The following is a 12665-nucleotide window of genomic DNA, read 5'->3' as shown; positions in this document are numbered from 1 at the left end:
CTGCAGCCTAAAGCAGCGATTTTTATGAGCGTGCCCCAATCGAATAATTTCTATGAAATTTACTTTTCCGATGTAGTTCTTCAAGCAGCATCATGTGATGCTGAAAAGGATAAACCATTTTTCAATTTTTATTTCATACATTTTGTATCCAAGAAATACTCGTATGTTTGGACATTTTTGTTTGGTAAATTTAAGCATAGTATATATGATAAAATTTTATTTTTTATTTTGTGAGGCATACAGGAAGAATAATCTGCTTTGATATCCACGTCCTAATTGGCGTTCTAGAACTCCTAGATTTTCGGTCTGCGGTCAATTTCAAGATATTGCTTCAATTGACCACCAGAGTTTTACAGGGGTTTGTATCACGTCTCCATAGCACAAATGTTTAGGGTGTCATCTGGCATTGGGTCCATGTAAACGCCAGATGACACCTTTGGGTCAACTAGGAATACCTTTGGTATTTCCATTAAAAAATTACCTTTTTTTCTGGCATTCTCAATGAAAAATTGAAAAACAAGAAAAAAACAACCCATCTCTTGAATTTTGAAGAAAAATAAATTTTGGCCCATATATATTTTCATGACTCAGCACCCATGCCTTAGCTCTATCTCCTCGAACTTATCCATCTAATAATGACTGATGTTCTATATTTTACTCACTATATAAAATTGCAAAAACAGCAGAATAGCAAAAACAAAGAAACAGAAAAACAAAATAGCAAATTAGAAAAACAGCAGCAAAACGGAATGCCAACAAAAAAAAAACCTAAAGAAAAAATTACAATAGAAAAACAAAAAAGAATTACTCACCTAACTCTAACAAAGTAATTAAAATTCTTCCCATATCTTTGGCATCTCTAAGTACAGCATCACAGGGCGAAGGATCAGATTCTAAAGACAAATCTATACAATTGTGGTTAAGGAAATATTTTCAAACGAAAAAAGAAAAAGAAGAAACACTTCTCTTCAAAATTGAAATGGTAAAAAATAGAAAGGGAAAACTTCAATTAAATATAAATCCCCCTCTCTCTCTATCTCTTTCTCTCTCTCTCTCTTTAAGAGACTGAGATAAATAGAAAATTGTAAAGATAGATATGAAAAGAAAAAAAAGAATAATATGGTAACAATAAGGCATAAGGACTTATTAACAATAAGGCATAAGTCTCGGAAAGACCCAAAGATGGACTAATCCAGATGTAATAGCAACTTATTCTAAGGCGTTCCCGTCGGGGATATCCCATCGGGGCGTTCCCATCGGCCAACTAATTGATCCCAGTTACTTTTTTTACGTTTTTTTCCTGCTTTTTAAGTTTTGTCCTAACCCTGCCCCTGGATCCGCAACTGGGTAAGGTTTGTACAAATAGCCGAACATTTCACTCTTAAAAATTAATTCTTATGATAAAAAGTCTCTTAAATTGACATCGATAATGATAATGCATAATTTTCTGATGCTGACCACAGACAGAGCGCCGTACTGAGTCCCTACACAGACCATTCAAAAGAGCGTAACAAAAATATGAAGACTGACATAAGACCTCCAAAACTTGGGTTTCTTACGAAATAAGATAATTTCGCTTTAAGGCAGCGAAATTCATAAACTTATTATTTTTCGCATTTTTTAATTTTATCCGATTCTCGATCCTAGTTTTTTTTGGGGGCCTTTTAATCTTAGGTTAGCTGTCCATCAGTACGTCAAAAAAAATGTTTAGAGGAATTTTGAATTGAAAAAAAGCCCCAGTCAAACCTGAGTTTTCCATGGTTACAAGCGTGAGGCGCAGGCCCCACCGTCTGGCAATATTTTTATGAGTCATAGGCAGGACGTTCAACCTTCGCCTCACTATCCTTTAGAGCCTTAATTTTGAAAAATAAATCTTTTTCATGTGAATGAAGTCACATTAAAATGCACTTAAAGAGGAAAAAGAAAAAAGATAGCATTGCAATGACGTAATCCGTTGTATAAAAGGTGTTGTATTAGTATGAAATATCCCTAGAGGAAGACCCCCCCCCCGGAAAAATACCATGTTAACGATTTTTAAACTTCCATCAGGTGAATACAAGTAACATTTGAATGACACTAAATTCAGATATCATGAGGGGGCATCAGGATTCTAAAACTGCCTAGGCAGGGCATAGCCCAATACTGATTTGAAAACATTGATCTGAATCATGCTACCGTATGTGAGAAGAAAAGTGAGAATGAGATTTCATAAGGCCAATGCAAATACTGGATGCGACAAAACAGATATTTCGAGAGGGCAACAGTTCCGCTTCTTAAGCAATATCAGAAAGTTTAAAGGAAAAAACAGTTTTTAGACTTTTTATAGGTTTTTAGGAGACAAAATAATTATGTTGTATAATAAACGTTGCTTAATTTGTTAAATAAGCTAAAATAAATAATCGTCAAGAATAATTTTGATTTTTGAATAAGTTCAAAATAATTTTTAATTTTGAATAAAAATGTTTTAAAAAAATTAAAACCATTTTTAAATGTTTTCTATTATTGCTGAAAAAGAAAAGCAGTTTTCTTCTCAAAATATCCGTTTAGTTGCATCCAGTATTTTCGTTGACCTTATAAAGCCCCATTCTCACTTTTCTTCCCTCTTGATTTTTTTTGTCATGGCAGGCTAACAAAATGGCCTAAAACTGCCATCAAATGGCCTAAATGGTCTAAACCAATGTTGTTTACGAAATTATCTGCTACTGTATGTAAGTGGCAAAGGCAGTGATTTAAAATACTTATAAAATCGTTCATCGACCCGAGAAAAAAGCCCAGGATAAAAGGAAGCTACAGACATTACATTGTTGCCACAAATGAAGATTGATTGAGAAAAGTGGCCCATCAATGAAAATTATAGTCATTCACTAATAATGGTAAAATCAGGCCTTCAACCGAAAATTCTATACTAAATTTGAAGCATGAAATTTCGTACCATCTGTTCAGAATCTTAAACGGGAGCTTTTGTACCTAATTGCGAACGTACCTGGTAGCACGTTGGTCTGACAAGTACGTATTTGTCGTTAATACAAAAATTAATCTGCTTTGTTGGGTATACTGTGCTAATGAGGGGTCGCAAATAACTATTATAATAACAGGTTTAAATACACAATAAACGTAATATGCGGAGAGGTATATAATGTACTCCATGCAACAACGCACAAAAGGATTAATCAATGGAATTGATACACAAAGAGATATTATCTCCCCCTAATCAGGGACGTACGTAGGTGTCTCAGGACTCCTCCTCTGACTAAAATCGTAAATTTTCTTCAATTTCCGGGTACTTCTTGTTCAAATTATCAATTCCCCTTCACAAAAAAATCCTGCGTAAGTGCCTGCTCCCAAAGTTGATCATTTATGGTATGTTTACCCGGCCTTAAATGGGGCAAAAAAAAGTTCTTTTCACTAGTCGCCCTATAAAGTAAATAAGAAATAGTTTATTTTAATATAAATTAATAATAAAAAAATTAACATAAACACATCTGCTCCAAATGCCACAGCATGATATGGAGGAGGGATAACCCAACAAATCCAAAAAAATAATAATAATTAACATTAAACTATGGAGGGTTTAAAACAAAAAAACTCAATTCAATGTCACATACCCTGCTACTACTAACTTAACACTTAACAGTCAACTCCCTCCTTAACACACCTCAGTCAAAATAAAACACTAAATTTAATGATTTAAAACCAATTTATCTATCAACTATGCATCCAATTAAATTAATTCCTAAAATCATATTTAGAAAATAATTCATTCTTTAACAGCCTTTTAAAATTTACTTCAATTCACTCAATCACTCACTTCACTTAAATTTACTCAATCGCTTATTAAGGAACATTCCTACCCCTTCTCCCCAAGGGGAAACCCTAATGATATATCTTAAATATACCAAGATCCTGCACTGCCTTGACTCTTTTGATACACTCACCTAAGATATTACACTTTGCTCCACATGCCACTCACTCCATTCCCTAACCACTTATACAAAATTGGCTTCATTAACTAGCAGGTTTTTATTACTATTCCATATATTTTCGACAAAATTCCGAGAGACAAAGAAGCTATAGAATCGACTTCTTGAGGCAATTTTGTGTATAGTAAGAAACAAACACTCGGATAAATGTAGCATAATAAATAAAATCTTCATAGAAAACTAGCAATAGGAATAAAAGAAGATTTAAAGGCTTTTATTTCTCCATTCTTTTTTCTTTTTTTTTAATAGAGCAAAAACAGTTTGGGAAGTAGAGACCCAGTACTTGGTTCATGGACGGGTTCACGGCAAATAGAAATGAATTCCTGCCTTTCGGTAAACGTCAGGTTCATAATGCCTTTCAAATTAGAAAATATCAGATGTCAGGTAGAAAACGTCAAGTGTCAAAATGTCAAAAATCTTCACGGACCTCACTAGTCGATTAGGTTGGGGCAATAAGTATACATTGATAGATTTAACTCAAAAACAGTAAAAAAAGGAAACAATTTTGAAGTGGGAATTTTCCAGTATGTCTCCATTCTTTTTTCTTCTTCTCTCTTTTTTTTTTAATAGAGCAAAAATAGTCTTGGAAGTAGAGACCCAGTACTTGGCTCATGGACGGGTTCACGGCAAATGGAAATGAATTCCTGCCTTTCGGTAAACGTCAGGTACATAATGCCTTTCAAATTAGAAAATATCAGATGTCAGGTAGAAAACGTCAAGTGTCAAAATGTCAAAAATCTTCACGGACCTCACTAGTCGATTAGGTTGGGGCAATAAGTATACATTGATAGATTTAACTCAAAAACAGTAAAAAAAGGGAAACAATTTTGAAGTGGGAATTTTCCAGTATGTCTCCATTTATTTTTCTTCTTTTCTCTTTTTTTTAATAGAGCAAAAACAGTCTTGGAAGTAGAGACCCAGTACTTGGCTCATGGACGGGTTCACGGCAAATGGAAATGAATTCCTGCCTTTCGGTAAACGTCAGGTACATAATGCCTTTCAAATTAGAAAATATCAGATGTCAGGTAGAAAACGTCAAGTGTCAAAATGTCAAAAAACTTCACGGACCTCACTAGTCGATTAGGTTGGGGCAATAAGTATACATTGATAGATTTAACTCAAAAACATTAAAAAAAGGAAACAATTTTGAAGTGGGAATTTTCCAGTATGTCTCCATTCTTTTTTCTTCTTTTCTCTTTTTTTTTTAATAGAGCAAAAACAGTCTTGGAAGTAGAGACCCAGTACTTGGCTCATGGACGGGTTCACGGCAAATGGAAATGAATTCCTGCCTTTCGTAAACGTCAGGTACATAATGCCTTTCAAATTAGAAAATATCAGATGTCAAATAGAAAACGTCAAGTGTCAAAATGTAAAAAATCTTCACGCACCTCACTAGTCGATTAGGTTGGGGCAATAAGTATACATTGATAGATTTAACTCAAAAACAGTAAAAAAAGGAAACAATTTTGAAGTGGGAATTTTCCAGTATGTCTCCATTCTTTTTTCTTCTTTTCTCTTTTTTTTAATAGAGCAAAAACAGTCTTGGAAGTAGAGACCCAGTACTTGGCTCATGGACGGGTTCACGGCAAATGGAAATGAATTCCTGCCTTTCGGTAAACGTCAGGTACATAATGCCTTTCAAATTAGAAAATATCAGATGTCAGGTAGAAAACGTCAAGTGTCAAAATGTCAAAAATCTTCACAGACCTCACTAGTCGATTAGGTTGGAGCAATAAGTATACATTGATAGATTTAACTCAAAAACAGTAAAAAAAAAGGAAACAATTTTGAAGTGGGAATTTTCCAGTATGTCTCCATTCTTTTTTCTCTTTTTTTTAATAGAGCAAAAACAGTCTTGGAAGTAGAGACCCAGTACTTGGTTCATGGACGGGTTCACGGCAAATGGAAATGAATTCCTGCCTTTCGGTAAACGTCAGGTACATAATGCCTTTCAAATTAGAAAATATCAGATGTCAGGTAGAAAACGTCAAGTGTCAAAATGTCAAAAATCTTCACGGACCTCACTAGTCGATTAGGTTGGGGCAATAAGTATACATTGATAGATTTAACTCAAAAACAGTAAAAAAAGGAAACAATTTTGAAGTGGGAATTTTCCAGTATGTCTCCATTCTTTTTTCTTCTTTTCTCTTTTTTTTTAATAGAGCAAAATCAGTCTTGGAAGTAGAGACCCAGTACTTGGCTCATGGACGGGTTCACGGCAAATGGAAATGAATTCCTGCCTTTCGGCAAACGTCAGGTACATAATGCCTTTCAAATTAGAACATATCAGATGTCAGGTAGAAAACGTCAAGTGTCAAAATGTCAAAAATCTTCACGGACCTCACTAGTCGATTAGGTTGGGGCAATAAGTATACATTGATAGATTTAACTCAAAAACAGTAAAAAAAGGAAACAATTTTGAAGTGGGAATTTTGCAGTATATCTCCATTCTTTTCTCTTTTTTTAATAGAGCAAAAATAGTCTTGGAAGTAGAGACCCAGTAGCCTACTTGGCTCATGCACGGGTTCATGGCAAATGGAAATGAATTCCTGCCTTTTCCATGCAGCAAATTTTTGTCTGGTGTTATCACAAATTCAGTCTTTCGTACTGCAAAGAAAAAATCCCAAATTGATCCATTCTTTCCATTCTTTTTCTTTTTTTTTAACGATTTTTGAACTTTTCAGTTATAAACCCCAAGATCGATAAATCAAAGGGTAAACGTCAGGTACATAATGTCTTTCAAATTAGAAAATATGAGATGTCGAATAGAAAACGTCAAGTGTCAAAATGTCAAAAAGCTTCATGCACCTCACTAGTCAATTAGGTTGGGGCAATAAGTATACATTGACAGATTTAACTCAAAAACAGTAAAAAAAAAAGGAAACACATTTTGAAATGGGAATTTTGCAATATCTCTCCATTCTTTTTTCTTTTTTTCTCTTTTTTTTAATAGAGCAAAATAGTCTGAGAAGTAAAGACCCAGTACTTGGCTCCTGTACGGGTTCATGGCAATTGGAAATGAATTCCTGCCGTTTCCATGCAGCAAATTTTTATCTGGTGTTCAGTCTTTCGTACTGCGAAGAAAAAATCCCAAATTTATCCATGAAAAGCCGTAAAATTCGTCAGTATAGACACCTAACAACCACAAAGGATGCAAGACGTAATCACAAGCCTGCAAAATACACAAGATTCTTGTTCGGGGAAAGCACACCCAAAAAAAACATAAAATTAGGATGTGGCAACTCGTTTACAGCCATATGGTCTTGATTGAGACGGAGACAAGCAGTTTATTGAAGATTTAAATCAAAATAGACGGTTAGTAGATTAACTTGAAACATATTTTGGAGGTGTGTCCCAACAGGTGCGTTAAGGCCAGGGTATATACTAAGGATACCGTATCGTGTAATCCAGGGGCGAAGCTTATTCCTTGGGCTGAGGTGTTCCTTTTTCATAAGCCATGTCTTCATTATGGCATTTTAAGGCTAAGTCGCCCGTGCTTTTTGATGTTGCCTGGCAGCTCCAGTCTCTATCGGTGCTTTTAAAGGCTCAAAAGACAAATCCGGCGCATTTAAAGTGGCACTTTTTTAGTGAAAAAAAGTAGCTCCTGTGACCAAAAAGATATTTTCACCCGGCCAACTGTGCCTACAAAAGCCATAACGAAGACAAGGTTTTACTAGAATATTCTCTATGGGCTGCTTTTATACAGTTTCTTGAAACCCATCTCTTCGAAAACAAACATTAAGAAAAATTGACAATTTGCATTTCGCGTTAACGTTCGTGTATTTACGAGCGTCAATTTTCAGGGATACTTAAGAAAATCCAATTATCATTCAGGGCAGCCCTAAAAAAAATTCGAACGTTCAGGGATACCTAAAGCCAAACGATGTATCAAGGATCTCCCTCCTACTATAACATGATTAATGGGATTTTAAGTTCTAGGCATGGTTTAATAAGATTACATCTGGTTACTATACCCTGATAACGATCCAGGTTACTAATACTATAGCCTCAGTAAACATGATCCCAACTTATAAAATTCATCATTATATTTAATGCTTAATATCCAGTTTAAGCTTTTTATTACTTAGCCTGCCTATTGCAGTTGGAGATACTTGGAGATAGATGTATTTGGAGACAGTGAAAATAGTGAGAGCGAAATATCTTCTTTTTTATAATGTGATTACTTTAAATTAATTTTAAATTACTATGACCTCAGCATTCAAGCGAACCAAGGCAAAGTTCTGGTTACTATACCCTGATACCCATCAAGTTACTAACACTCTGGCACGTACGCAGGGGGGGCCTTAGCCCCCCCGAAACTTTGTGAAATGTTTAATTTCCCCATGGTTTCTTGGGATTTCTGGCAAAAGTAGGACATTTATTAAGAATCTAGATATATGTGTGAAGCCTTTTTTGGGGGATTTTACAGCATGCCATTATCCGGTCAAGTCACTGCACAATTATTAACCCATTTTCTGTCTAACTTTTTACCCTCTTTGAAGTAATTAGCAATTGTACTGTTTTTTGTTTTGTTTTGTAAAGAGAGTTTGCTTTCCACAGCAAAATAGAATTATCCTTGATATTAGGGCGTTTATCCCCATCCCTTTCAGGATAAAGTACAGCTTTTAATGGATCAACTTTGGAAAATATCATTTTTCATTAAAATCTACGTTTTTGCAATAAAAGAACTACCCCCCTTAGAATCCATATTGTACTGTTAACCCTAAAATTTCCCTTTCAGTGGGATATAATAGATTAATCACTGGTTCTAAATCGCTATGAACATAACCTCAGCCTAAAACATAGTTTTGAGGTTTCAGTCTTCTTCCCCCCCCCCCGTCCGCTACAATACTACAGATTAAAGTTAATCGGTATTTTCCTATATACTTGCTTTTTGCATTACTAAATAAAAAAGTGCTACTTTATATCTGCTGTTCAGAAGGTTTTTGCCCCCCCCCCAGAAAAGAAAATTCCTGCGTACGTGCCTGCTAACACTATACCCTCAGTCAGCATAATTCTAATTTAAAAAAATCAAGAGTCATCCATAAAAAGTTTAATATCCAGTTTAAGTGCATTATTACGTGGTCTGCCTCTTATGGTAAGAGTATCTCTTCAAAAATCATTAAGAAGTCGTTCCCTTCGAAGTTCAAAAACAAAAATCATCGCTAGAGAATCACGGCTAAGGGCATGACTTGACCATATTTTTATTTTATTTTTTAACAGCCAAAAGGGAATACAAAGAAATTCAGTAATGTAATTTTGGTTATTTTAAAGGAGGATTAGAATGGAGTATTTAAGTAATTTGTAAAGCGAAGTTTTCTACCCCCCTTATGGTTGATAGAAGGCTATGGGAAGGTTTGAAGGATTTTGGATGTTGTATAGTTGATTGAGAACAAGATTTTAAGGAAAATAATTTGTCTATATGTTATTAAGGCATTAATTGAAGATTTGAATTTAGTGTACATGACATCAAAATTAAAGTGAATTTAATGAAAAGATTACTATGTCAGTAATTAGAGACAAGGAAGAATTTTTTAAAATTAAAACAAAATACTGATTATAATACAAAGGCATAGCTTCTCTTTATCTTATAGCCTAAAATAGCCAAAGGTACATCACTAAACTTTTATTGTAATTAATTAAAGTTCCATTCCAGACTAGAAAGACAACAAGAGGCCGCTTATACCCATTTGGAGTATTTAAACCAAGAATCGAGATAGATCTGCACTGTACCGATTATAACATAAGCAATGTCGCAAGAAAGAACCCTTCTTTTAATGCCGATACCGACTCAAGGTCGATATAACTTATTTGTTCTCTATGCCAAATCCGTTTATTAGTAAGTGGCGAGGATGTAAATCTATTGGACAAGGTACGGAGAATACTAAAGAGATTAGAAAAACTACTGGATGAAAACCTACGGCCGAAAATGTTTACCACGCTTATAGACCACACTTATACCACTCGCTTGTAGATCAGTCATGCCTTTAGCAGACTTTTGTGCGAGACAGAGCTAGTCACACCGAGGAAGCCGAGACTAATTTGAGATTCCAAGACAACCAAAACCAATGTCAGATCAGGAGAGGCCGGTGTGAATGAAGATCTGGACGAAAACGGAACAGGCAACACCCCGTATTGAGGCCAAAGATTGACTCTGGGTCGAGGTAGTAAGTTACACAGATAATATTTTACACAGCCAAATCTATTGAATAGACAAATTCCAGGTTAACTTAGCAATTTTCAATTTGTGGAAATTTGTTACAATTTTTTAGAGAATATTTGAATTGAAACGATTTGTACAATATAAACAACAATTGTGAGCAGAATGGTGGTTGGATAGATTAATAGTTGCAGAAAAGTAACATAAATCATAAAATTTTTTTTTGAAGGTTAAAGAAACAAAAACACAATTTTTTAGGCAATTGGTGGCCTATACTACCCAAAAAAGAAGTTTCATTGAATATATAATTTTGAAACAACTGTGAACAAAAATCCAACCTGCTTTGTCTCGCTCATTGCTTTCAAATTTCATCAACAAAGTTTGATAAAAAAAAAAATCTCAGTTTTATCAAGTAAATTAGTCTTATAATTGTTTACAATAGTAACTGAACTTCTGGAGCCTATGGCAGTAAAGCTACACTTCTGGACTTCCTCCAATTTAATTCTTAGCCTTCTTAATGCTATCTCGAGAGGTGTTTATGACCTTAACCTTCCTAGCAAAGAAGCTTAAGGAACAAAAAGGCCAATAACCAGGGGCGTAATTTGTCATGGGACAGGGGGACAACTGCCCCTCCCAGACATCAGTTTACCCCCACCCAGACACCAGTTCCTCTAAGACACCATTTTGTCCCACCCCCGGCCGAAATTTAGTTGCTTCGAAAATCATGTCAAAACTAGGATAGCCTACATAATTCAAGCATTCATAGAAATGGGTCTGTTTTTTGGTACCTTTTTGGTACTATGGCCCTATGGCTCATTTTTTCATTTTTACTGTTATTTTCACTCGGTTTGAGGAAATTGACTCCGACATTACCCCCCCCCCCCCCCAGGATTCTGACGAAACTACGCCACAGCCAATAGCCCCTACTTGAAGATTAAATCCATTGTTTATAATAACTAATTTTCACTTTGAACAGGGACAATATAAAACATTACAAATCGAAAAAAATGAAGTGCTGTCTCATTCTGTATCACAGGAATTTATTTCAGGGTGGGTAAAAGCCCAATATTCCTAGGAGATACAAACATAAAAAATTCAAAAATATGCGAATTATAAGGATAAACGCGAAAAATAGCTTACAAAATTGGAAAATCAGAGTAATAATTCAGAGGAAGGGGCATGGGCCTAAAGGGACATGTAATGTATTTATTTCACTAAAGCTTTCTAACATCCAAAAATATTTAAGAATAGGCTATGTGTTGTCAAAGCCCATCTTTCCATAACAACCATTTTTAAAAGGGGGGTATTTTTTTCCTTATTAGTCACTCTTTCATAAAATGAGAGCCCCTACTATAGATCGCATCAATTAAATAACCAGCTCAGAGCTTCATTACCTATCATCTTTGAATGGGATAGTATAATACATTGTGTGCCTATAAAGAAATCAGAAATGTTACTTTGAAAAAAAGATTGATCATTTAAGTGACATAAGATTATAGCTTTCTGTCGCCGACGGCCTTTATGTAAATATAGCTAAGACTAATGTTCTAATCATGCCTAGATGTTCAGAAGAAGGATGGGTATTGTTATTGTTACGCATTTATACCCTAAGGATCGAGGGTTGAAGGCTATAAGGAATATAATGCATTAAAAATAAAATATTACTTAGATACGATTTGAGATGGATGAAAAACATCACAAGTTTGTAATTGGAAGAAGGAGGAGGAAGAGTTTTACTTTTAGACATTGTTGCCAAGAACGACTCATTTGTAGTAAAGAAAAACAATGTAAATTATGAATAGATTCTATTTTAAAAGCGGCAGATTCGATGAGGATTGTCTCGTCTCTGTAAAAAGCTGTGTGTTGTTAGCCCCAGACAGTGATCTTAATGAATCATAGTATAATATGAATGAAAGTATAACAAAAAAGTTCTCCTGACAAAAACAACAACAAACAAACAAAAAAACCCTGACTTAGACAATGTGTTTCTAAAAGGTACGCTATCGAATGTACATAATACACAAAAAAAGGTATGCTACAATGTACACAAAAAATGGATTTTTTTTTACTGGTTTAAAAATTTTGTTAAAAGTTTTTTACAGTGCACTATACTGCGCTTCTTCCTTCCTCCTTTCATAAGCTATGTTACCATTTACTACTTCCATTAAGGAACTTCCTCCTTTCATAAGCTACGTTACCATTTACTTTAAACTGTCGAATAAACATAAGGCACTCATTTTTTAGTTATTGATATTTGTTTCTCCGCAGCCAAGTACTTGTTGGACAGCATTGTCACTGCAAAAACTTGGCTTCCTAGCTCCAGAAAGTGATTTATACCAAATCATAGTCCTTGAAATACTATGTTAGAATAACCAATATATTACACGGGAAAGTGTTCGTTCGTGGAAAGGATCAATTTCTTATTTTGCAAAGATTCACATTTTACATTTTATTTTTCTGTTTCCAAATGCAGGAAGATTGTCACTATAAAAAGCTATGTGTTTTTAGCCCCATAAAAGGGATTT

At 34.7% G+C, this 12665-nt stretch overlaps 1 protein-coding gene across 2 annotated transcripts in view; it reads right to left on the bottom strand.

Moving 5' to 3' along the window:
- The window catches only part of LOC136033273 (epithelial splicing regulatory protein 1-like), a 219262-nt gene that overhangs the window by 131841 nt on the left and 74756 nt on the right, over nt 1-12665 (bottom strand). For both annotated transcript variants that reach the window (XM_065714031.1, XM_065714032.1), the window contains exon 5: nt 813-905. In XM_065714031.1, the coding sequence (XP_065570103.1) occupies nt 813-905 (93 nt within the window). The remainder of the gene's footprint in view (nt 1-812; nt 906-12665) is intronic.

The sequence above is a fragment of the Artemia franciscana genome, chromosome 11, assembly GCF_032884065.1.
Source record: "Artemia franciscana chromosome 11, ASM3288406v1, whole genome shotgun sequence".
Classification (NCBI taxonomy): Eukaryota; Metazoa; Arthropoda; class Branchiopoda; order Anostraca; family Artemiidae; genus Artemia; species Artemia franciscana.
Note: the sequence above shows the minus strand (reverse complement) of the source record. Positions and strands in the feature narration are given on the sequence as shown.